General features: G+C 45.7%; 1 protein-coding gene across 3 annotated transcripts in view; it reads left to right on the top strand.

Moving 5' to 3' along the window:
* The window catches only part of LOC115196347 (interleukin-1 receptor accessory protein-like 1-B), a 326173-nt gene that overhangs the window by 174451 nt on the left and 125020 nt on the right, over nucleotides 1-26702 (top strand). For all 3 annotated transcript variants that reach the window (XM_029757107.1, XM_029757104.1, XM_029757105.1), the window contains exon 6: nucleotides 22029-22103. In XM_029757107.1, coding sequence (XP_029612967.1) covers nucleotides 22029-22103 — 75 coding nt within the window. The remainder of the gene's footprint in view (nucleotides 1-22028; nucleotides 22104-26702) is intronic.

Genomic DNA, 26702 nt, shown 5'->3' with positions numbered 1-26702 from the left:
AGTATCCTATATAGTGCACTCAATAGGCAATAGAGTGTCATTACGGACGCACCCGGAGACTGATAGAGAGAGAGAGGGTTATAGCCCTGCTCGAAGGGAGGCGGACCGCAGGCACAGGCGCACAACCACAATGCATCCTGGGAGTGACTGACAGTGACCTGACCAGACAGGACAGGGGCTTACAGAGGCTTATCATCTCAGCCTCATATCTGCCCTGCTGATGCCAGTTGACCCAGATCACATGACCCATTTCCAGGGGTCATGCCTCATGTTTGAACCCGTGGTACTGCAGACTACAAGGTCGGGGACCGTTTAGAGCATCACAGTGACCCGCTGAAACATTTGATTCTGAGTTCGGACATATATAGCGTATATGTGAAAACTACTTCTAAGACGCATACATTCAGTTGTTCCGAACTCACTTCACTCACGCTAAAGAGGGAGGCGCTCAGCTGGTGCTAACACATGCACAGATCAAATACACTGCTGGAACGCCAAGGAAGGTGTTTACATGTCCTAGTAATTTAAAAGATCGCTCAGAAAACCAGGTGTTTTAATCGGCGAACGCTTACTTCGATTATGACCATACCCCAATTAAGATAAGCAGAGTAAGGTGTTTGCATGACTATTGCATAATCTGCCTACTGCCACATTCAGTTTAATATGTAATTATTAGCGTGCATGGGAACGTACTCAGTAAGTGGACAATAGGTGGAGATAACTGATAGATGTGGGTCGATGGGCTACACTATAGCAGGACTTTCAAAGGACTACCATCGAAGCGTGAGGTCTCTGACAACTCATACGAGGCACCGCCCCCGCTGCATGTCAGCACTTTGAATTTTGTTGATGTTACGAAACATTTCAATTTGAAAACGTTTCATCATTGAACATGGCCATATTCCAGTGGGGGCTGCTGAGGGGAGGACGGCTCATAATAATTGTCGTAATGGAGCGAATTCAATGACATCAAACACATGGAAACCATGGAAACCATGTGTCTGATATCATTCCACGGATTCCGCTCCAGTTGTTACCACGAGCCCGTCCTCCCCAATTAAGGTGCCACCGACCTTCTGGGTCATGTTCTTGTTTATGGAAAAACACCTTTTTTTCGGTGTGTCTAAGAGTTCTATGTTGAATTATTACGGTACTTACAGTACATGTATTCTAAAGAGTTTTGAGCGTTCTATTCCACAAATACAGCCTTGGATCATTTTAGTTACAAGTAAACAGTAACAATAGCCAAATGTGTCAGTGCTAAAAACCAAATCCACCATGTAAACATCATGCTTGATTAAACAATGGAAAACTGCCGTTACTAAGGGAAACCACGAGATGTGTCCAGAAGACAATGAAGACGGTAGTTTAGACAACAAAGATAGACAGTGCTTAAACATCGCTATGGCAGTGTTCTCAGCCTCAGACAAAGTCTGTGTTCCAAATGGCCCCCTATTCTCTTTTTATACTACTTTTGACCAAAGATATTGTTGCCCAGGACTCTAGTGAAGGAATCCAAGCGTTCAAGGTGGCAGAGTTGTGATACAGTCAGTCTCATGAGATGTGCCTGTAGACCGAGAATGAACACACACACACACACAATCACTCACTCCAATAAAACAAGCACTTTACTGTCTGCTGTCAGTTCAGTGATCTAAACCGGGACATTCATATTTGTCCTTGGGACAAAACACTCTGTACCAAGTGCAAACCATTTCATTTTATTCCCCAATTGGAAAAACATTCAATCTCCTAATTAAAGATTATATCAGAAACAATTTTGTGTGTGGGGAAAAAAATTCTCACTAAATTGACTTCAAAGGGTAGTTTTACAAGTGGAACAGGGAATGAAATCACTCAGTACTTTAGATAATAACTAAATAGAAGGAAAAAGTTATTTGCGGGAGTAAGTTGGACATTTTCAATATCCTTTGCATCATGCAGGCCCTCTCAAATGACAGCAGTGCTGTGAATGTGTCAATACAGCATGCACAACAAACAGCGTTGTCTATTCTGCACGTCTGTTTACCGCTGCACACACCCTACCCTGGTTAATATGAAAACAATGCACAATTAAAACAGTCATGATTCATTACTGCACAGACTGGGTTTACACATCTGCTTAATTGCAACTTTGGAAAGAATTCCTCACTTCTGTTTGGATATCAAAGCTACAGCTGAAGACAGTGCAGTAGCAGGGGAAGTGGTTGGTAGATTATCTTCTTCTGTCCTATGATTCGAACCCAGAGAGAGACAGTGTTCCTCAGTATTGTATGAGCATCTATGTGGTAGAAGGACATTCTCTCACACCCCTCCTAGGCTTTACTTCAGTCATTTCCCTGACATGAGCCAAGAGGCCTCTCATGGTACTGATGATGACGGCAGCCATCTTGGATGTTAATATGACCAAAGAAGCTGGAAGATGTTGCTTCTCTCCAAAGGCAACAGGTAGAGTTGGGTCCTCAACGCCCATTCACACTGATGTATACATAGTCATAGCCACTGTCAATTTCTCTGTTTATATTAATTTGAGACTGCACCGAAGCATGGCTCAAAATAACAGGGAATTTATGACAGCACAGCGCTCAAGATTAATACATGTTTTAATTACAGAGAAGTACATAGGTATTGCCTGTCAAGCTTCCAGATTTAAGGTTTAGCCAAATGTCGGCGTTAATTTTAGCATAGCTGCTGAGAGAGCAGTATATGGAGGGGAAACTGGCTGAATCAATAACACATTTTCCCTCCCTTCCTCCCACTCTCCTCCTCTTCATAGAAATCACCTGCATCATTTCTACAACCCAGAGACCAAGACACCAGACGACGGAGAGGCTAAATGAGCATGCTCTCACGTCATGTCAGGGGCTGAACTATGTGTTCATTACAATCACCAGGAACAAATAAAGACAAAAGACAGAGGCACGAAGCAGGAAGCAGGGAGTAGGAAGCAGGAAGTTAGCTCTATACATTGACTCTGCTTTTCACGAGTCATGACGACGTCTGTCCCCCGAGTCTATTTTAACACCAGAAGAGGCAGTCTAAAGACGGGCTATTAGAATGCTTAAAGGCTGGGACAGTTGGGATGAGGAATGAAGAAAAGGAGGATAGTGTAATGATAATTTAAAGCAGCTAAATCATGCTTGGTCAGTTAATTAAGACTCAGCTAGACTAGGCTGGCGTTGGTTCCACAGCAAGCTGCCTGGTGAGAGGGAACAAATGGATTTACGTGTGTGTACGTGCATGTACAGTGAGGGAAAAAATAATTTGATCCCCTGCTGATTTTGTACGTTTGCCCACTGACAAAGAAATAATCAGTCTATCATTTTAATGGTAGGTTTATTTGAACAGTGAGAGACAGAACAACAAAATCCAGAAAAACAGAAAAACAAAAATGTTATAAAATGATTTGCATTTCAATGAGGGAAATAAGTATTTGACCCCTCTGCAAAACATGACTTAGTACTTGGTGGCAAAACCCTTGTTGGAAATCACAGAGGTCAGACGTTTCTTGTAGTTGGCCACCAGGTTTGTACACATCTCAGAAGGGATTTTGTCCCACTCCTCTTTGCAGATCTTCTCCAAGGTTTCGAGGCTGACGTTTGGCAACTCAAACCTTCAGCTCCCTCCACAGATTTTCTGTGGGATTAAGGTCTGGAGACTGGCTAGGCCACTCCAGGACCTTAATGTGCTTCTTCTTGAGCCCCCCCTTTGTTGCCTTGGCCTTGTGTTTTGGGTCATTGTCATGCTGGAATACCCATCCACGACCCATTTTCAATGCCCTGGCTGAGGGAAGGAGGTTCTCACCCAAGATTTGACGGTACATGGCCCCGTCCATCATCCCTTTGATGCGGTGAAGTTGTCCTGTCCCCTTAGCAGAAAAACACCCCCAAAGCATAATGTTTCCACCTCCATGTTTGATGGTGGGGATGGTGTTCTTGGGGTCATAGGCAGCATTCCTCCTCCTCCAAACACGGCGAGTTGAGTTGATGCCAAAGAGCTCCATTTTGGTCTCATCTGACCACAACACTTCCACCCAGTTGTCCTCTGAATCATTCAGATGTTCATTGGCAAACTTCAGATGGGCATGTATATGTGCTTTCTTGAGCAGGGGGACCTTGCGGGCGCTGCAGGATTTCAGTCCTTCACAGTGTAGTGTGTTACCAATTGTTTTCTTGGTGACTATGGTCCCAGCTGCCTTGAGATCATTGACAAGATCCTCCCGTGTAGTTCTGGGCTGATTCCTCACCGTTCTCATGATCATTGCAACTCCACGAGGTGAGATCTTGCATGGAACCCCAGGCCGAGGGAGGTTGACAGTTCTTTTGGGTTTCTGCCATTTACGAATAATCGCACCAACTGTTGTCACCTTCTCACCAAGCTGCTTGGCGATGGTCTTGTAGCCTATTTCAGCCTTGTGTAGGTCTACAATCTTGTCCCTGACATCCTTGGAGAGCTCTTTGGTCTTGTCCATGGTGGAGAGTTTGGAATCTGATTGATTGATTGCTTCTGTGGACAGGTGTCTTTTATACAGGTAACAAACTGAGATTATGAGCACTCCCTTTAAGAGTGTGTTCCTAATCTCAGCTCGTTACCTGTATAAAAGACACCTGGGAGCCAGAAATCTTTCTGATTGAGAGGGGGTCAAATACTTATTTCCCTCATTATAATGCAAATCAATTTATAACATTTTTGACATACGTTTTTCTGGATTTTTTGTTGTTGTTATTCTGTCTCTCACTGTTCAAATCAACCTACCATTAAAATTATTGGCTGATCATTTCTTTGTCAGTGGGCAAACGTACAAAATCAGCAGGGGATCAAATACTTTTTTCCCTCACAGTATGTGTGTGTGTGTGTGTATGTGTGTGTTTATGTGGAGCTAAATCCCCTGTACATGCTAAGAATGAAAGGTGCTATCTATAACCTAAAAGGATTCTCAGCTGTCCCCTTAGGAGAAACCTTTGAAGAACCCCTTTTGGTTCTAGATTGAACCTTTTTGGTTCCAGGTACAACCCTGTTTGTGTTCCATGTAGAACCCTTACCACAGAGGGTTCTACATGGAACCCAAAATAGTTCTACCTGAACCAAAACGGATCTCATATGGGAACAGTGGCAGAACCCTTTTGGAACCCTTTTTTCTAAGAGTGTAGACTAGTCCTCCCCTCCTTTTCTCCCTCCATCCCTCCCTATTTCTCTCCTTCCTTCCCTCTGACATTCAGTTCTTCCACCACCATGATATTTTTTCCTTTGCACCAACATGCTGAGTTATAGTTGGTTGGTGATTTGGATGAACTAGCCCTTTAAGAATGGCAGGTCTGAAATATAATTATTAGCATGTGAATATGTTTGGTATATTAATCAATGTAAGCAAGTACATATCTAAGATGATAAATTAACTAACGTTTTCATGACATACAGTGGTGCCCAAGTTAACCCCGGCTGCCTTGTCATTTTGGTCCAAGCTGTCTTAAGTCACATCGGACAAAAACAGTGCGCAATGTTATGACAACTGCCATAACGATTAGATATTAGTTCATGGCTTCATGACCCAACTGCCAAGTCACGTTTAAATATCCCAAGACGTTGATGACTAAAGCGCCTTCACTATCAGAGCACTGTCAGGCTGTGGGTAACTGGTGCATGGAATCAGGTGCAGGAGAGCAGAGGTGAGTGTACAAGGTCATTTATTCCACGAACAGCACCAGTATAAAACAAATACTAAAGGTGCGTGAAAATACCGGTCACTCGTAAATAACGGGCGTAATAACGAACCCGGCAAACAATACCAGCCAACAAGTAACGACCTGAACATTATATACAAACACGCACACAAACATGGGGGAAACAGAGGGTTAAATAATGAACATGTAATTGGGGAATAGAAATCAGGTGTGTAGAAAACAAAGACAAAACAAATGGAAAATGAAAAGTGGATCGGCGATGGCTAGAAAGCCGGTGACGTCGACCGCCGAACGCCGCCCGAACAAGGAGAGGGACCGACTTCGGCGGAAGTCGTGACAAGCACAGCAGAGAGATTCAGTTCATTTCAAAATGTTCCTGAACAGACAGACAGACAGACAGACGTCCACAGTAGCTTATTAAATCAGCTCCATATCCGTTGACCATACACTGTCAAATTGGATTACGTTTTCTGTTTGTTGAGCTTGTTATTTTGTTAAAGAGGTATTTATACAACCCTAAATCAACAGATAATGTGCTTGTTAGACATGAATATGGAGGGAGCTAGGTAAGCATGCCTTGATTGAAATGATTGGATAGAGATGCAAGCTGAATGGTCATGAATGAAACGCTAATCAGCGAAAGGGAAATGTCAGACGGATACTTTCACGCACGTTAGGTACCCCCCTCGCTACCGTCCGCCTCGCCTGCCCAAACAATGCCCCCCCCTACGAGTGCTGTTTAAGCGTCGGGGGGTTACGGTTTGTGTGTGTGTGTGTGATGCGCCAACATATTCTTGAGGAGTGCGGATGCGTAGGTAATGATGTGTGGCCAAGAACGGGTCGCTATTTTAATTAGAGAGGCTTGCATGCATTATTCACCATTTCCTCAAAGGAGCTGTGTTGTGTTCAGGGGGGGAAACACTACTGCTTGATGAGGCGTACTGCGGGGAAGATAGCTACAATCACACTGAAAACACACCTGAAGCTGTGTTGGATTTCATTTGCTTTGAGCTTCACGGGCACCGTGGCTCAGACAGGAAGGAATGGAAGAGCCATGACTATGGTGGGGGGACAGGGGAGGAAGGGAGGTAGGAGCCATGACTATGGTGGGGGGACGGGGGAGGAAGGGAGGTAGGAGCCATGACTATGGTGGGGGGACGGGGGAGGAAGGGAGGTAGGAGCCATGACTATGGTGGGGGACGGGGGAGGAAGGGAGGTAGGAGCCATGACTATGGTGGGGGACGGGGGAGGTAGGAGCCATGACTATGGTGGGGGGGACGGGGGAGGGAGGTAGGAGCCATGACTATGGTGGGGGACGGGGGAGGAAGGGAGGTAGGAGCCATGACTATGGTGGGGGGACGGGGGAGGAAGGGAGGTAGGAGCCATGACTATGGTGGGGGACGGGGGAGGAAGGGAGGTAGGAGCCATGACTATGGTGGGGGGACGGGGGAGGAAGGGAGGTAGGAGCCATGACTATGGTGGGGGACGGGGGAGGGAGGGAGGTAGGAACCATGACTATGGTGGGGGGACGGGGGAGGAAGGGAGGTAGGAGCCATGACTATGGTGGGGGGGACAGGGGAGGGAGGTAGGAGCCATGACTATGGTGGGGGACGGGGGAGGTAGGAGCCATGACTATGGTGGGGGGGACAGGGGAGGGAGGTAGGAGCCATGACTATGGTGAGGGACGGGGGAGGTAGGAGCCATGACTATGGTGGGGGGGACGGGGGAGGGAGGTAGGAGCCATGACTATGGTGGGGGACGGGGGAGGAAGGGAGGTAGGAGCCATGACTATGGTGGGGGGACGGGGGAGGAAGGGAGGTGGGAGCCATGACTATGGTGGGGGGACGGGGGAGGGAGGTAGGAGCCATGACTATGGTGGGGGGACAGGGGAGGAAGGGAGGTAGGAGACATGACTATGTTGGGGGGGGCGGGGGAGGGAGGTAGGAGGTTGGAGGTGTGTGGTGTGGAGGGGGGGCTGGTGTTTTTAGATAATGTTTGTGTCATAGGCAGCTGGGGGTCAGTAATGAGCAGGTGATGATGCAGCCTGAAAGAGAGGTGGAAGAGGAGAGGATCAGACAGGTGTACATGTATATTATAGATAGACTACAGAGTGATTGGAGAATATGCGTAGCACCTTTCTCCACTGAGAGATGCGTATTATTCCTTTGTCAATAAGAGAATCACTCACTTCCATTTGAAAGACTATTATTTGCTGGTGTAAGGGAGGGCAATCATACTCTTGAGAGAGCTGGTGTGGGTGCAGACTTTTGTTCCGGTCAAGCAGACTATACTTGTTCTGAGAGACATACAGTGCCTTCAGAAAGTATTTATACCCCTTGCCTTATTCCTCATGTTGCGTTACAGACCGCATTCAAAGGGATTAAGAATATTTTTTTCACAGTGGTACAACCTCTTTGGGACATACTATGTATATAAAAGTGTGTGTATCCTCCTTCAAATGAGTGGATTCAGCTATTTCAGCCACACCATTGCTGACAGGTGTATAACATCGAGCACAGAGCCATGCAATCTCCATAGACAAACATTGGCAGTAGAATGGCCTTACTGAAGAGCTCAGTGAGCACTCAAGCCTAAGATCACCATGCGCAATGGTGTGGTGTAACGCACGCTGCCATTGGACTATGGAGCAGTGGAAACGTGTACTCTGGAGTGATGAATCACGCTTCACCATCTGGCAGTCTGACGGACAAATCTGTTTTTGCCGGATGCCAGGAGAACGCTACCTGTACCAATGCATGATGCAAACTGTAAAGTTTGGTGGAGGAGGAATAATGATCTGGGGCTGTTTTTCATGGTTCGGGCTAGGCCCCTTAGTTCCAATGAAGGGAAATCTTAACACTACAGTATACGTGACATTCTAGATGATTCTGTGCTTCCAACTTTGTGGCAACAGTTTGGGGAAGACCCTTTCCTGTTTCAGCATGACAAAACCCCCGTGCAAAAAGCGCGGTCCATACAGAAATGGTTTGTCTCACCCAACTACACACAATAACCCATATTGACAAAGTGAAAACATGTTTTTAGAAATGTTTGCACATTTGTTGAAAATTAAATATCACATTTACATCAATGTTGAGTCAATCATTTGCAAACGCGCCTTTGGCGGCAATTCCAGCTTTGAGTTGTCTTGGGTATGTCTGTATCAGCTTTGACTTGTCTTGGGTATGTCTGTATCAGCTTTAAGTTGTCTTGGGTATGTCTGTATAAGCTTTGAGTTGTCTTGGGTATGTCTGTATCAGCATTGAGTTGTCTTGGGTATGTCTGTATCAGCTTTGAGTTGTCTTGGGTATGTCTGTATCAGCTTTGCACATCTGGATTTGGGGATTTTCTCCCATTCTTCCTTGCAGATTTTCTCAAGTCTCTGTTCAGTTAGATGGGGAGCGGCAGTGAACAGCAATCTTCAAGTCTTTCCACAGATTTTCAATGGGATTCAAGTCTGGGCTTTGGCTGGACCACTCAAGGACTTTCACATTCTTGTTCTGAAGCCATTCCAGCATTTCTTTGGCTGTATGCTTGGGCTAATTGTCCATTTGTAACATACATCTTCGCCCCATTCTATGGTCGTTTGCTTTCTGAAGCAGGTTCTCATTAAGGATTTGCCTGTATTTGGCTCCATTCATTGTTCCCTCTATCCTTACCAGTCTCCCAGTCCCTGCTGCTAAAAAGCATCCCCATATCATGATGCTGCCACCAACATGCTTCAAGGTAGGGATGGTGTTAGACAGGTGATGAGCTGTGCCTGGTTTTCTACAGACATAGCGCTTTGCATTCAGGCCGAAGAGTTCATTTTGTCTAATCAGACCACATTTGCCTTATGATCTCAGAGTCTTTCACGTGCATTTTTACAAATTCCAGGCGTGCTGTCATGTGCCTTTTTCTCAAGAGTGGCTTCCGTCTGGCCACTGTACCATAAAGCCCAGATTGGTGAAGTGCTGTAGAGACTGTTGTCTCTCTGACAGGTTCTCCTATTTCAGCCAAGGAACTCTGTAGTTCTGTCAGAGTGATCATTTGGGTTCTTAGTTATTTCCCTGACCAAGGTCCTTCTTGCCCGGTAGCTCAGTTTGGTCTGGGTAGTTCCATATGTTTTCAATTTCCCAATGATGGAGACCACTATGCTCTTGGAGACTTTCAACACTCTAGAAATTGTTTTATACCCTTCCCCAGATATATGCCTCATCACAATTATATCTCTGAGATCTAGGGACAGTTCCTTGGACTTCATCAAATCAAATTTTATTGGTCACATACACATGGTTAGCAGATGTTAATGCGAGTGTAGTGAAATGCTTGTGCTTCAAGTTTTGACAGTGCAGTAATATCTAACAAGTAGTCTGACAAGTTCACAACGACTACCTTATACACACAATGTAAAGGGATGGAATAAGAATATGTACATATAAATATATGGATGTGTGATGGCCGTGCGGCATAGGCAAGATGCAATAGATGGTATAAAATACAGTATATACATATGAGATGAGTAATATAGGATATGTAAACATTATTAAAATGAGATTATTTAAAGTGACTAGTAATACCATTATTAAATCCATTTATTAAAGTGGCCAGTGATTTGAGTCTGTTTAACAGTCTGTTTAACAGTCTGATGGCCTTGAGATAGAAACTGTTGTTCAGCCTCTTGGTCCCACCTTTGATGCACCTTTACTGACCTCGCCTTCTGGATGATAGCGGGGTAAACAGGCAGTGGCTCGGGTGGTTGTTGTCCTTGATGATCTTTTTGGCCTTCCTGTGATATCGGGTGCTGTAGGTGTCCTGGAGGGCAGGTAGTTTGCCCCCGGTGATGCGTTGTGCAGACCGCACTACCCTCTGGAGAGCCTTGCGGTTGAGGGCGGTGCAGTTGCCGTACCAGGCGGTGATACAGACCGACAGGATGGTCTCGATTGTGCATCTGTAAAAGTTTGTGAGGGTTTTAGGTGACAAGCCAAATGTCTTCAGCCTCCTGAGGTTGAAGAGGCACTGTTGCACCTTCTTCACCATGCTGTCTGTGTGGGTGGACCATTTCAGTTTGTCTGTGATGTGTACGCCGAGGAACTTAAAACTTTCCACCTTCTCCACCACTGTCTAGTCGATGTGGATAGGTGGGTGCTCCCTTCTTTTGTTGACATTGAGTGAGAGGTTATTTTCCTGAAACCACACTCCGTTGTTGGTGATCAAGCCTACCACTGTAGTGTTGTCTGCAAACTTGATGATTGAGTTGGAGGCGTGCATGGCTACGCAGTCATGGGTGAACAGGGAGTACAGGAGAGGGCTGAGAACGCACCCTTGTGGGGCCCCAGTGTTGAGGATCAGCGGGCCTTCACCCCCTGGGGACGGCCCATCAGAAAGTCCAGGACCCAGTGGCACAGGGCGGGGTCGAGACCCAGGGTCTCAAGCTTAATGATGAGTTTAGAGGGTACTATGGTGTTGAATGCTGAGCTGTAGCCAATGAACAGCATTCTTACATAAGTATTCCTCTAGTCCAGATGGGATAGGGCAGTGTGCAGTTTGATGGCGATTGCATCGTCTGTGGACCTATTGTTACGGTAGGCAAATTGGACTGGGTCTAGGGTATCAGGTAGGGTGGAGGTGATATGATCCTTGACTCGTCTCTCAAAGCACTTTATGATGACAGAAGTGAGTGCTACGGGGCGGTAGTCGTTTAGTTCAGTTACCTTGCTTTCATGGGAACAGAAACAATGGTGGCCATCTTGAAGCATGTGGATATAGCAGACTGGGATAGTTTCTGCTCTGGTGTAGTTTCTGCTCTGATTGTCAACTGTGGGACCTTATTTAGTCATTGAATTGGCCACAGGTGGACTCCACTCCACTTGTACTGACATCTCAATGATGATCAAAGGGAATTGGATTCACCTGAGCTCAATTTGTAGTGTCATGGCAAAGGGGTGTGAATGCTTACGTAAATTACATATTTCTGTATTTCATTTTCAATACATTTGCAAACATTTCAAAAAAGATGTTTGCAGTTTGTCATGATGGGGTATTGTGTGTAGATAGGTGAGATGTTGATTTATTTAATCCATTTTGAATGCAGGCTTTAACACAACAAAATGTGGAATAAGTCAAGGGGTATGAATACTTTCTGAAGGCACTGTAGGTAGTGCACAATGTGCCCTTTTAAACAATGTGTGAGATTTAAAGTGGTTCCATTTCAGGGACCTCAGAGAAAACTTGGAGGATTATTGAAGGTAATTACATGGAAATGTTTTGCTTCCCAGTACCTCTCAGGGTACTGAAGCTACAACCCAAATCCCTGTTATTCTGACGTCAAATAGGCCTATTACGTCGGTATTGGTTCAGTATCCGTGCCCCTAGTAACGATACCGCTGATACAACCTCTCTGGGACATGTATCTCATGAGACTCCTTATAAGGAATGTTTTGTTCATTGTCTGAACTGAAGAAGCATCAGTTAAATAGTGCAAATATATCTGTTGGGCTCTTTAAAAAAAACATTTAAATATTTTATCACTTGGTGTTGCTGCTCTTATTGCATGTATTGGTAACACTTCCTATGAATTACCTCATTATATTTTTTTATTTTTTATATTTAACCTTTATTTAACTAGGCATGTCAGTTAAGAACAAATTCTTATTTACAATGACGGCCTACCAAAAGGCAAAAGGCCTCCTGCGGGGACGGGGGCTGGGATTAAAAATGTAAAATAAAATAATATAGGACAAAACACATCACGACAAGAGAGACACCACAACACTACATAAAGAGAGACCTAAGACAACATAGCAAGGCAACAACACATGACAACACAGCATGGTAGCAACACAACATGACAACAACATGGTAGCAACACAACATGTTAGCAGCACAAAACATGGTACAAACATTATTGGGCGCAGACAACAGCACAAAGGACAAGAAGGTAGAGACAACAATACATCACACAAAGCAGCCACAACTGTCAGTAAGAGTGTCCATGATTGAGTCTAAGGCATTAAAAACATTAAAACGTGTCGTCATGCACAACTTATGTTCTTATAAGTGGTCATTAACATCTACAACTACATTCACTTCCTGTTTTTACCACTATCCTCTCAGATCAACATAGAGTGTTGTATCAGGCTGACTCATACCTTAGTGCCTGGAAGAAGCAGGACTCTCAAAACAAAGAGTCTCATTAAAAGGAGATTACATTAAGAGGTATTGCTCATTAGCACTTCCAGGCAGTCTGCTACAGTCCCTGTATGAAACTCCTACCAGTGTGGATGAGGCACACAGCTTAGAGTCTCAAATCAAAATGCAATCTGCTGTGATGTGCTCTGAGCGCTGTACTTTTGAAGTTGTTGCACATTGGCTGGTCAATAGATGACCAGAGACCACCTACACTGTTGAAGGCTTTGAAGAGCTTGTTTGGTCAAAGTCACAAGCCAGGCCACCTGATGTCTCCTCTAAACTACACCATGAGAATGGGAAAATCTGAATTGCATACTCCTCACGTCCTCTCTGCCCTCTCCTTGCCTTCTTCTCAAAATCCATTGGAGGAGAAGTTCAGAGGAGAGGGACCTCTGGCTTTCTCGTCCAATGGGTTTTGAGGAGGAGGGGAGGAGAGAGGACGTGAGGAGTATGCAATTGAGATTCTCCCTGTCTGTCACCCACTACCCAAGCAGCTTTTAATCAAGTGAAAGCATTTGATATTTTCACATTTTAATCCCATTAATGGATGAAACCTGGAATACTGCAGATGAATGTAATTGCAACCCATTCATGTTCATGAAAACATCAAAATATCTATGTTAAAACTAACAGAAGATACTCCTGCTTTTTCCTACATCCTCTTTGTTCCAGAAGTTTGTCTACAACCACATACCCTTTGCAAATTCTCACCAAAACCTGAGGGATCCAATTATATCCCAGCAAAGGAGATGATGTGCTGTTCGCTTCTGTTCTGTTCAACTAGCGTTTTCACACCTAACCGGAGCAAGAAGGAGTGATTTCACCATGAGTCTTGTTTTAAAGTGTGCTTCTCTTAGAGGGATCAGCGCTACTCTTGTCTTGGGTCCTCTGATGTACGGCTGCCTTTGGGAGAGCAATTTCCCCTCCAGCTCAATCCTGACATTTGTTAAAGGATACCCCCCAGAGAGCCTGGCTTCCACCCTGCTAATGATTAGTGTTCTGCTGCTACCGGCTGCACAATGTAGGGCTGTAACTGATGGCAACCTCCAGAAGGGGGAGTGGAGGGATACTTCACACTAATGGCCCCAAATAGACAGAATTAATGGAAAAGGTTGAAATAGGAAGAAGGAAAAGGGTTTTAAGAATACATTGCAATCCGCCCACCCCCTCACCATTACCACCACCCATTATTGGAAGCGTGGGGCAGGCACCACTTTACATTCAGCGACACTAGAAGCTATCTATTCATTTGTTAGGCAGGGCTGGTACAGTGTGATTACAGTGTAGCATTATTCCTTAGTTTTGTAACAGTTATGGTCTAGCATATTTATATAACTAGCATGTTGGAAGGAGAGAGAGAAAGAGAGAGAGAGAGAGAGAGAGAGAGAGAGAAAAATATATATAATTACTTGACATGTTGAAAATAATTAACAAAAAAACTGAGCAAACTAGAATGCTATTTGGCCCTAAACAGAGAATACACAGTGGCAGAATACCTGACCACTGTGACTGACCCAAAATTAAGGAAAGCTTTGACTATGTACAGACTCAGTGAGCATAGCCTTGCTATTGAGAAAGGCCGCCGTAGGCAGACCTGGCTCTCAAGAGAAGACAGGCTATGTGCAGCACACTGCCCACATAATGAGGTGGAAGCTGAGCTGCACTTCCTAATCTAATGCCAAATATATGACCATATTAGAAACATATTTCCCTCAGATTACACAGATCCACAAAGAATTTGAAAACAATTCAAATTTTTATGAACTCCCATATCTATTGGGTGAAATACCACAGTGTGACATCACAGCAGCAAGATTTGTGACCTGTTGCCACAAGAAAAGGTCAACCAGTAAAGAACAAACACCATTGTAAATACAACCTATATTTATGTTGATTTATTTTCCCTTTTTTTACTTTAACTATTTGCACATCATTACAACACTGTATATAGACATAATATGACATTTGAAATGTCATATTCAATGTAAAGATGTTCCCCATGCCAATAAAGCTCCTTGAATTGAATTGAAAGAGAGCGAGAGAGAATATATTATTGCAGAGAGAGAGAGAGACAGAGAGAGAGGGACAGAGAACATATATTATTGCAGAGAAATTGAATATTTGTATTGTGAAAAAAACTGAAACAGTACAGATTACGGTATATATATTGAATATTCTATATTTATGTATTATCTATGGACTAAGACAATTTCCCCCTACAGATAGTTCTTGAAATTAAAGGTTAACACTTTTCTACAACCAAGAGAATTAATGATGTGGAGTTTCTGCTTGTATCTGAACCAAAACAGTATGCTTTGACAGTTTAACTTAGTGATCAGGCAGATCATGGAGATGGCGCCGAAAGAGATGGCAGCTTCTCTTCAAGTTGTTAGGAAACTGTGCAGTATTTAGTTTTTTTATGTATTATTTCTTACATTGTTAGCCCAGAAAACCTTAAGTGTTATTACATACAGCCAGGAAGAACTATTGGATATCAGAGAGACGTCATCTTACCAGCACAACCAGCTCTACGGCCAGGAATACTACTTTCCCAAGCGGATCCTTTGTCTGCACCTCCCAGAGCATTTGAACTGATTCCAGAGGCCGACCCAAAACAATGCAGTCAGAGGAGAGGGTGCTGGAGCGGTCTTCTAGTGAGGCTTCGGATGCGCGCACACCAACCACTGCTTCTGAGTATATTACTAGCTAATGTCCAGTCCCTAGTTAACAAAGTTCGATGAAATTAAGGCCAGAGTTGCTTTCCAAATAGATATCCAGGATTGTAACATACTCTGTTTCACAGAGACATGGCTAGCTAGGGACATGCTGTCGGAGTCCATACAGCCAACGGGATTTTCAGTGCATCGCGCCGACAGGAACAAACATCTCTCTGGTAAGAACAAGGGCGGGGTGTATGTTTCATGATTAACGACTCATGGTGTAATTGTAACAACATACAAGAACTCAAGTCCTTTTGTTCAACTGAATTCCTCAGAATCAAATGCCAACCGTATTATCTCCCAAGAGAACTCTCCTCGGTTATCGTCACAGCCGTCTACATCCCCTCCCACAAGCGGATACCAAGACGGCCATCAAGGAACTTCACTGGACTTTATGCAAACTGGAAACCATATATCCTGAGGCTGCATTTATTGTAGCTGTGGATTTTAACAAAGCTAATCTGAGAATAAGGCTAGCTAAATTCTAGCAGCATATTGATTGCATTACACGAGCGAGTAACACACTCGACCACTGCTACTCTAACTTCCGTGATGCATACAAGGCCCTCCCCCGCCCTTCTTTTGGCAAATCTGACCACAACTCTATCTTGTTGCTCCCCTCCTATAGGTAGAAACTAAAATAGGAAGCGCCCGTGCTTAGGTCTATCCAACACTGGTCTGACCAATCAGATTCCACGCTTCAAGATTGCTTCGATCACGTGGACTGGGATATGTTTATAAGGAAGTGTATAGGAGATGTGGTACCCACTCTGACTATTAAAACCTTCCCTAACCAGAAACCGTGGATTGATGACAGCATTCGCGAAAAACTGAAAGCACGTACCACCGTATTTAATTATGGCAAGGCGACTGGAAACATGGCCGAATACATACATTGTAGTTATTCCCTCTGTAAGGCAATCAAACAAACAAGTGTCAGTATAGAGACAAAGTGGAGTCGCAATTCAATGGCTCAGACAGGAGAAGTATGTGGCAGGATCTACAGACAATCACGGATTACAAAAGGAAAACCAGCCCTGTCGCGGACATCGACGTCTTACTCCCAGACAAACTAAACAACTTCTTTGTGCACTTTGAGGACAATACAGTGCCACCGACACGGCCTGCTACCAAAGACTGTTGGCTCTCCTTCTCCTTGGCCGACGTGAGTAAAACATTTAAATGTGTTAACCCTCGCAAGGCTGCCGGCCCAGATGGCACCCACTCTAGACCCACTCCAATATGCTTACCGCCCCAATAGGTGCACAGACTATGCAACCGCCATCACACTGCACACTGAATACATATGTAAGAATGCTGTTCATTGACTACAGCTCAGCATTCAACACCATAGTACCCTCCAAACTCATCATTAAGCTTGAGATCCTGGGTCTCGACCCCACCCTGTGCAACTAGTTCCTGGACTTCCTGACGGGCCGCCCGCAGGGGGTGAAGGTAGGAAACAACATCTCCACTCTGCTGATCCTCAACACTGGGGCCCCACAAGGGTGAGTTCTCAGCTCTCTCCTGTACTCCCTGTTCACCCATGACTGCATAGCCATACACGCCTCCAACTCAATCATCAAGTTTGCTGACGACACTACAGTGGTAAGCTTGATCACCAACAACGACGAGACAGCCTACAGGGAGGAGGTGAGAGACAGGGAAGGATAGTCAGGTAGCTCTAGAACCCTACAGAGACAGGGAAGGGTAGTCAGGTAGCTCCAGAACCCTACAGAGACAGGGAAGGGTAGTCAGGTAGCTCCAGAACCCTACAGAGACAGGGAAGGATAGTCAGGTAGCTCTAGAACCCTACAGAGACAGGGAAGGATAGTCAGGTAGCTCTAGAACCCTACAGAGACAGGGAAGGGTAGTCAGGTAGCTCCAGAACCCTACAGAGACAGGGAAGGATAGTCAGGTAGCTCTAGAACCCTACAGAGACAGGGAAGGATAGTCAGGTAGATCCAGAACCCTACAGAGACAGGGAAGGATAGTCAGGTAGATCCAGAACCCTACAGAGACAGGGAAGGGTAGTCAGGTAGCTCCAGAACCCTACAGAGACAGGGAAGGGTAGTCAGGTAGCTCTAGAACCCTACAGAGACAGGGAAGGATAGTCAGGTAGCTCTAGAACCCTACAGAGACAGGGAAGGGTAGTCAGGTAGCTCCAGAACCCTACAGAGACAGGGAAGGATAGTCAGGTAGCTCTAGAACCCTACAGAGACAGGGAAGGATAGTCAGGTAGCTCCAGAACCCTACAGAGACAGGGAAGGGTAGTCAGGTAGCTCCAGAACCCTACAGAGACAGGGAAGGGTAGTCAGGTAGCTCCAGAACCCTACAGAGACAGGGATGGGTAGTCAGGTAGCTCCAGAATCCTACAGAGACAGGGAAGGGTAGTCAGGTAGCTCTAGAACCCTACAGAGACAGGGAAGGATAGTCAGGTAGCTCCAGAACCCTACAGAGACAGGGAAGGGTAGTCAGGTAGCTCTAGAACCCTGCAGAGACAGGGAAGAGTAGTCAGGTAGATCCAGAACCCTACAGATACAGGGATTGAGAGGCAGGTAGCTCCAGAATCCTATGGAGATAGGGAAGGTCGTGTAGGTCAGTGGCTCCATCCAGGTCCAGCTACATCTCTAGCCAGTCCCTGAGGAGAACCTGCAATACAGTACCGACTCTGTGTGTGTGCGTCTGTGTCTGTGAATGTCTGTAGTCATCTCAAAGAAGAAATTACAATCAGATAAATCCATAACTGGTTACATCAATGGTAATGTGTGATATGAATTTTCTGTTTGAATCTCACCAAGCAATCCACTATTAATATTCTGCCACAGTCAATACCAATGGATTTAGGTTATTAATATTCTGCCTCACAGTCAATACCAATGGATGTAGGTTGTTAATATTATGCCTCACAGTCAATACCAATAGATTTAGGTTATTAATATTCTACCTCACAGTCAATACCAATGGATTGAGGTTATTAATATTCTGTCTCACAGTCAATACCAATAGATTTAGGTTATTAATATTCTGTCTCGCAGTCAATACCAATGGATTTAGGTTATTAACATTCTGCCTCACAGTCAATACCAATGGATTTAGGTTATTAATATTCTACCTCACAGTCAATACCAATGGATTTAGGTTATTAATATTCTGCCTCACAGTCAATACCAATGGATTAAGGTTATTAATATTCTGCCTCACAGTCAATACCAATGGATTTAGGTTATTAATATTCTGCCTCACAGTCAATACCAATGGATTAAGGTTATTAATATTCTGCCTCACAGTCAATACCAATGGATTTAGGTTATTAATATTCTGCCTCACAGTCAATACCAATGGATTAAGGTTATTAATATTCTGCCTCACAGTCAATACCAATGGATTTAGGTTATTAATATTCTGCCTCACAGTCAATACCAATGGATTGAGGTTATTAATATTCTGCCTCACAGTCAATACCAATGGATTGAGGTTATTAATATTCTGCCTCACAGTCAATACCAATGGATTTAGGTTATTAATATTCTGCCTCACAGTCAATACCAATGGATTTAGGAAACTCTGAATACATATTGTGTTTGGCCTATCATTGGTCAATGTTGAGTCCACTGTGGTACTACTATGAGTTCTCATCATATCAAAGTACTGCTCAGTTTCTCTCTTTCGGTTATCAGAACAATGGTCACCCTCCTGCCAAAAGGCCGTCCACAGGCTTTTTGTACCCTGTTCATGCCTGCCTCATGTTGGACAATTCATTTTCGGGAACGACTGTGTTTTCTTTTTCATGTCGTGATTAAACAAAATATTCAATGCATATTTCATAAAGAAAAAGGTCATTAACATAATGGGATTTTCCGTGAGAGGAGCTTTGCTCGTGCTCCCGCTAGGGAAACATTTCGTGGATCGAGGCTCTAGTTTGAGTTTGTAACTAATGAGTTTTGGTGTCACGATTTGGTCTCGGCCCTCTCTCTCTCTCCGAATGGGGACAGTGTCGTGGTTTGGCTCATTAGTCATGAATTGAGACGGCACCACATTATCACTGCATGATGGAGAGTCATTTCACACAGTCACCAGAGAATAGACTTTAATGTGTCAAATGAGAACCATTGACTCCCAAATGTCATCCATTTTGCTCCAAAGATGTTATTTTTCACTAAGACTGTGTATGGTACATCAATGACCTTTTTCAGTCCTGCTTTTGGCTCACCAAAATGCAGTTGCAAAGCGGTATGGACCATGCCAAATTGTTGCAACACTGGATAGAAAGACACAGGTATCCCCCCAAAAAGATTTAGTGAAGGCTGTTTGTACCTGATGATAAATTAACACATTCAACTGCTGTTCTTTAATGAGCAAGCAGACTAGACTGGCAACACATACAGGAAACACCACACAGTGTACCTACACCTCTAACTACTACCTACTCTACAGCTGCCGTGTTGTTTTGTGCCAGAATTCATTCCCCTATAAGAGTTTCTCCCTGACCGTTTTCAGACCGTTTTCAGAGTGTTCATACTCTTAATTCTCTTAAATAAAGTATCTTAGATATGAGGACTTTCCAATGCCACTTTGAAGAGGGTGCCCAATTAAGCACTAATGATCATGGGATGGCCCTAAGTGCAGATCTTTTGTTACTTCTCGCTAGGCCTAATTGGGGCTGGTGTATTCCAATGGGGGTTGAAACAGACAGGAAACCAGTATCTTCACAACGGTGAATCATCTGTGACCTCTCTTAGCTACGATTTTATCATCGTTGCAGTATCAAACAAGTGTTCATTAATTATGCATATCTACAGTAGAACATGGGGGGGGAAGAGATAATTGCTGATCAGAAGAAGATCTTACTTGTCTCATAGGAAATATGTTACATAAGAAACCTTCCATTAATGATCAGTTTGAATTCAGGTCTAAGGGAAGACCCAACTAGTTTTGTCATTGTACTAGATTGCTTTTGTCCCTTCTTATAACTGTTATATGCACTGTGCATGTGTTCATGTGCTGTTTAATGTACAGCTGACCTCTTTAGCTGATGCATTAGCTGCAGAAGACCCTGACCTTTACATTGGGAATAATGAGCATGATTAGTCATTACTTTTGGTAAATATGACGTGAAGCTATAGAAGCAGATAAAAAGACGAACACTCTATTGGACATAGAACATCAGTTGACAAGAAGGATGACAAGTACAGTTCTTAATTTGACCAACAGCAGGAAGATAATCCTGCAGCAACAGGAAATGTGAATTATTGTGTGGATTATAATTAATGGATATTTTTGTAGGGGATGCTAGATTTTTAGTTAGGGCAAATCAAGTCTGACACAAGTGGAAATTGCAAACTTTAGAAGCCTTTTTAAACCTTGAATACACTACAAGTTTTCATTTCCTGCTGTGATCAAATTAAGATTCAACATCTGTATGATTATGAAGTATCTAAAGCACTTCCTGGGTTCCTACCTCCTACTTTGTAAAGCCTATTCATGTTGCCACTGCTTCTTACGGTATACAGTGCCACCACCACCACCAGTTATTTACCTCTGAGTTAAAGGCTTTGAGCAACAATGACAGATAAATACAATTAGTTTTCAGCGATGCCATATGTCGTACCCAAGAGTATGTTTTATTGCAGCGCGGATACATTTTTTTACGTTTATGGTAAATAGGCTAGCACTTCACAGAATATGGATATTAGATGTATTCTCTTGGTGTAGTCTGAGAATACACTAAGACTAAACCGAACGTAGCCACTTTAAATGCATCCGGAGAGTTGGAATCCGGGTGGCTGAAAAACAAGCGTCCTGTCAAACGCAGCTTGGTACGATTAAGCTCATCATGACAGGATAGCACTTCCAGTCACACACTACATATTTCCCCTTGTCCTCCCTCTGTTGCTGGCTTGATCCATCTAACTCAACATAGAGGTTGAAGGAAATTCACCAATGGATTATTTATAGGTATTTTGTTCTGCTGTGACGAGTCGTCGCAGCAATCTGACATATGAATGTGACATATGAATGTGACATATGTAAATAGCTGCTAAGATATCCGTGAACGCTACTGAAGACCTTCCCTGCATAACAGGGAATAAACCGGGGTTTCAGGTAAATACCCATCCAACCTGAATCCGTGTTCACACTGTAGCACAGCCAGTCTAGTCACTGACGTGCTTGGTCCACAAGGTACTGAAGCCGTTAGCTGGGATTAAAAACGGTTGCCAGGGTAAAGTTTTGAAGTAGATTGATGTTGGAGGCTTTTGGAGAAGGGGATATCCTTTAACAGTTTCCCTCTGTCTACTGCTTCAGCTTCCATACTGTGTCTGCACTGTATTCTCAGCTCACTCTTCAACGCTGTGCTCGGGTTTATGAAGACATTTTGATAAGTATATGGCTGAATGGACAAATGTCAGAAGTGTGGAAATGAATTGGAAATGTGTGTTTTCTTTTTGTCTTCCAGCCCCTCTGACAGACAAGCCTCCAAAGATCCTGTTCCCCTCAGAAAGCAAACTCAGCATCCTGGAGCTGCAGTTAGGTAAGACACCAACGGGTTTATGTTCCCAGACAAGCACTGTCTCTGTGTGCTACTTTAACCAAAGATATGGCCACTATTAGTACCACAGTACTGTTTTACCTTAGTAGATCATTTTACAAAGGGATATTTGCATTGATTCAAAATGGGTAGGCTAGACACTCAGTTTAGCCTGCTGTGAATGGAAACCCATCCAGTGTGCTTGTTACTGAGATTACTGGGACAACTTAAACTGAGTGTACAGAAACTGCTCTTTCCATGACATAGACTGACTAGGTGAATCCAGATGAAAGCTATGATCCCTTATTGATGTCACTTGTTAAATCCACTTCAATCAGTGTAGATGAAGGGGAGGAGACAGGTTAAAGAAGGATTTTTAAGCTATGAGACAATTGAGACATGGATTGTGTATGTGTGCCATTCAGAGGGTGAATGGGCAAGACAAAACATTTAAGTGTCTTTGAACGGGGTATGGTAGTAGGTGCCAGGAGCACCGGTTTGAGTGTGTCAGTTTCCCGTGTGTATCAAGAATGGTCCAGCACCTAAAGGACATCCAGCCAACTTGACACAACTGTGGGAAGTATTGGAGTCGTGTTGTATTCGGTGCATGTGACTAATAATCTTTGATTTGATTTGAGTGAACATGGGCCTCTCAGTATAGCCCACTCAGTATATATCACACTATTTGAAATGAAAGATGAAATTGCAAGCGATGCTTTATTTGGAAGGCAAAATCAACTTGGACACAGGGAGCACTTGAGAGCTCTGCAGCGATCCGACATGTTGAATCCTGTATGTTCTCTGCATGGCGAAAAGCATCTGATCTGGTTTACCTCAACATACAACATGGACGCTGTCTGTGTTTGATCACCTGGATAATATGGGGAATTAACCTTTCTATCATTTAAGATGGGTTGATGTTAGTATTCCTGCTGATGATTGGCCTGGATCGCTACTGGAGTGACTGAGCATGAATGATGCTCTTTAGTGTGCCTAACCAGCCGCTCATCACAGGGATACATGGGATACTTCCTGCCGCGCTGTGATTGGCCCAGAGCACAAGCAGCTGCGGAGGGAGAGAAAATGGGTCATGATGGAGGTTTCCCTTTGATGTAAATGTGTCACGGTGATGAACACAGGAGGCGGAGGTACAACGTGGCAATCAGGAAAAGAGGTGCGAGTCATTATGTGGTTTAAAATGATGTCAGATAAAAGCTGGGCTGGGTTTATCAGATAAAATGTTTGGGGATGGAGGGTGATTCTATGCAGTCCATTCACTGACAGTGCTAAGGCCAGAAGCTTATAGGTTATACTGAGCAACCAAGGCAGCAGTCAAATCACAGATTAATTTTTTTTTACTTCCCTGAAGGTTTCTGCATTTTCTGACTGAGACAATTCACAGTAAATACTGTAGAACCTGTTGATCTCCTCTGTATCCAAACATGTTTCAACATGGAAGAGATCAGGTTTTGAACTACAGTGTATCTGGATTGTTTTTATGCTCACCCGTGCTTTGATATGGTTTCCCAGTCACATATTCATAATATATGTGGGGGAGCCTGTTTCAAGTTCCAGCTATACAAAATCCTGTCACTTACTCTCATCGTCACGGTAACATGTTCATGTCACCACCTCAGACAGGGTAGTAGGTGAGGGGGTAGAAAGTGGAGAGAGAGTGGTTGGAGATGGGGTGGAGAGGGGAGAGAGGGGAGTGAGGGGGTGGAGAGGGTGGAGAGGGGAGAGAGGGGTTGGAGAGGGGAGAGAGGGGTTGGAGAGGGGATAGAGGTGTTGGAGGGGAGAGAGGGGGTGGAGAGGGGAGAGAGGGGAGTGAGGGGGTAGAAAGTGGAGAGAGGGGTTGGAGAGGGGAGAGAGGGGAGTGAGGGGGTGGAGAGGGTGGGAGAGGGGGTGAGGAGGGGGGAGAGGGGAGTGAGGAGGTGGAGAGGGTGTAGAGGGGAGGGTGGGAGAGGGGGTGGAGAGGGGAGAGAGGGGAGTGAGAGGGGAGAGAGGGTGTAGAGGGGAGGGGTGGGAGAGGGGGTGGAGAGGGGAGAGAGAGAAGAGAGAGGGGAATGTTTAATATTCATTCCCTCATAAAATATAGAAACATAAATGGCTACAGTTGACAGTTAATTAGGCGAGCACGAGAGGAGGAAGAGAAGAGAGGAGGAGGGAGAGAGAAAGGGAAGAATAGAGAGAGGAGGAGTGAGGGAGAGAGCAGGAGTGAAGGAGGGAAGGAAGGATGATGAGAGATGGAGGAAACGAGAGGAGAGTAATGGGGGGACAGGAGAAATGACAGAAGAGACAGCAGGGAGGAAGGGAGAGGAGAGATGGAGAAAGAGGAGAAGGAATGGAGGAGGACAGGAGATGAACAGAGAGGGAGCCGTAAACTGCAGGCCCAAATTAATCAACACCTATTTTTTCTCTTACCATTTCACAATCGATTCCCTAATAGTTATTTAATTAAAACGTGTTGTATAAATGCTTCCTGTGGCCCTGGGTGGGCAGCATTACTGTGTCTCCTCCAGACCCGCCCAGCAGAACAAATCAGATACATCATTGTGTCGGTGAGTCTGTTACACCATTAGATGCATTATGTCCACAGTGTTGCATTATGGGAATGTATCCTCCTAGCTAACGCACTCTAGGTGAGAGATTAGTCAGCAGATTAGTCACTCCCCCACCCCACCCCTTCATAAAGAGGAGCATCCTCCCCCTCCCTCTCCCCCACCCCCACCCCTTCATAAAGAGGAGCTCCCCCCCACTCCCCCACCGCTTCATAAAATGGAGCCCCCTCCCACTCCCCCACCCCACCCTTTCATAAAGAGGAGCACCCTCCCACTCCCCCCCCCCCCCCCCTTCATAAAGTGGAGCACCCACCCACTCCCCCACCCCTTCATAAAGAGGGGCACCCCCCCACTCCCCCACCCCTTCATAAAGAGGAGCACACTCCCACTCCCCCACCCCACCCCTTCATAAAGAGGAGCACCCTCCCACTCCCCCACCCCTTCATAAAGAGGAGCACCCTCCCACTCCCCCACCCCTTCATAAAGAGGAGCTCCCTCCCACTCCCCCACCCCTTCATAAAGAGGAGCACCCTCCCACTCCCCCACCCCACCCCTTCATAAAGAGGAGCACCCTCCCACTCCCCCACCCCTTCATAAAGAGGAGCACCCACCCACTCCCCCACCCCTTCATAAAGAGGGGCACCCTCCCAATCCCCCACCCCTTCATAAAGAGGAGCACCCTCCCACTCCCCCACCCCACCCCTTCATAAAGAGGAGCACCCTCCCACTCCCCCACCCCTTCATAAAGAGGGGCCCCCTCCCACTCCCCCACCCCTTCATAAAGAGGAGCACCCTCCCACTCCCCCACCCCACCCCTTCATAAAGAGGAGCACCCTCCCACTCCCCCACCCCTTCATAAAGAGGAGCACCCTCCCACTCCCCCACCTCCACCCCTTCATAAAGAGGATCACCCACCCACTCCCCCACCCCCAACCCTTCATAAAGAGGAGCACCCTCCCACTCCCCCACCCCTTCATAAAGAGGAGCACCCTCCCACTCCCCCATCCCCACCCCTTCATAAAGAGGAGCTCCCTCCCACTCCCCCACCGCTTCATAAAATGGAGCACCCTCCCACTCCCCCACCCCACCCTTTCATAAAGAGGAGCACCCTCCCACTCCCCCACCCCACCCCTTCATAAAGAGGAGCACCCTCCCACTCCCCCACCCCTTCATAAAGAGGAGCACCCTCCCACTCCCCCACCCCACCCCTTCATAAAGAGGAGCACCCTCCCCCTCCCCCACCCCACTCCTTCATAAAGAGGAGCACCCTCCCACTCCCCCACCCCACCCCTTCATAAAATGGAGCACCCCCCACTCCCCCACCCCCTCCCCTTCATAAAGAGGAGCACCCTCCCACTCCCCCACCCCACCCCTTCATAAAGAGGAGCACCCCCCACTCCCCCACCCCACCCCTTCATAAAATGGAGCACCCCCCACTCCCCCACCCCCTCCCCTTCATAAAGAGGAGCACCCTCCCACTCCCCCATACCACCCCTTCATAAAGAGGAGCACCCCCCCCACTCCCCCACCCCACCCCTTCATAAAGAGGAGCACCCTCCCCCTCCCCCACCCCTTCATAAAGAGGAGCATCCACCCCCTCCCTCTCCCCCACCCCCACCCCTTCATAAAGAGGAGCTCCCTCCCACTCCCCCACCACTTCATAAAATGGAGCACCCTCCCACTCCCCCACCCCACCCCTTCATAAAGAGGAGCACCCTCCCACTCCCCCACCCCTTCATAAAGAGGAGCACCCTCCCACTCCCCCACCCCACCCCTTCATAAAGAGGAGCACCCCCCACTCCCCCACCCCCACCCCTTCATAAAGAGGAGCACCCCCCACCCCCACCCCATCATAAAGAGGCGCACCCTCCCACTCCCCCACCCCTTCATAAAGAGGAGCACCCTCCCACTCCCCCACCCCACCCCTTCATAAAGAGGGGCACCCTCCCACTCCCCCACCCCACCCCTTCATAAAGAGGAGCACCCCCCACTCCCCCACCCCTTCATAAAGAGGCGCACCCCCCCACCCCCACCCCATCAT

The sequence above is a fragment of the Salmo trutta genome, chromosome 6 (assembly GCF_901001165.1).
Source record: "Salmo trutta chromosome 6, fSalTru1.1, whole genome shotgun sequence".
Classification (NCBI taxonomy): domain Eukaryota; kingdom Metazoa; phylum Chordata; class Actinopteri; order Salmoniformes; family Salmonidae; genus Salmo; species Salmo trutta.
This window is presented reverse-complemented; position numbering and strand designations above follow the sequence as displayed.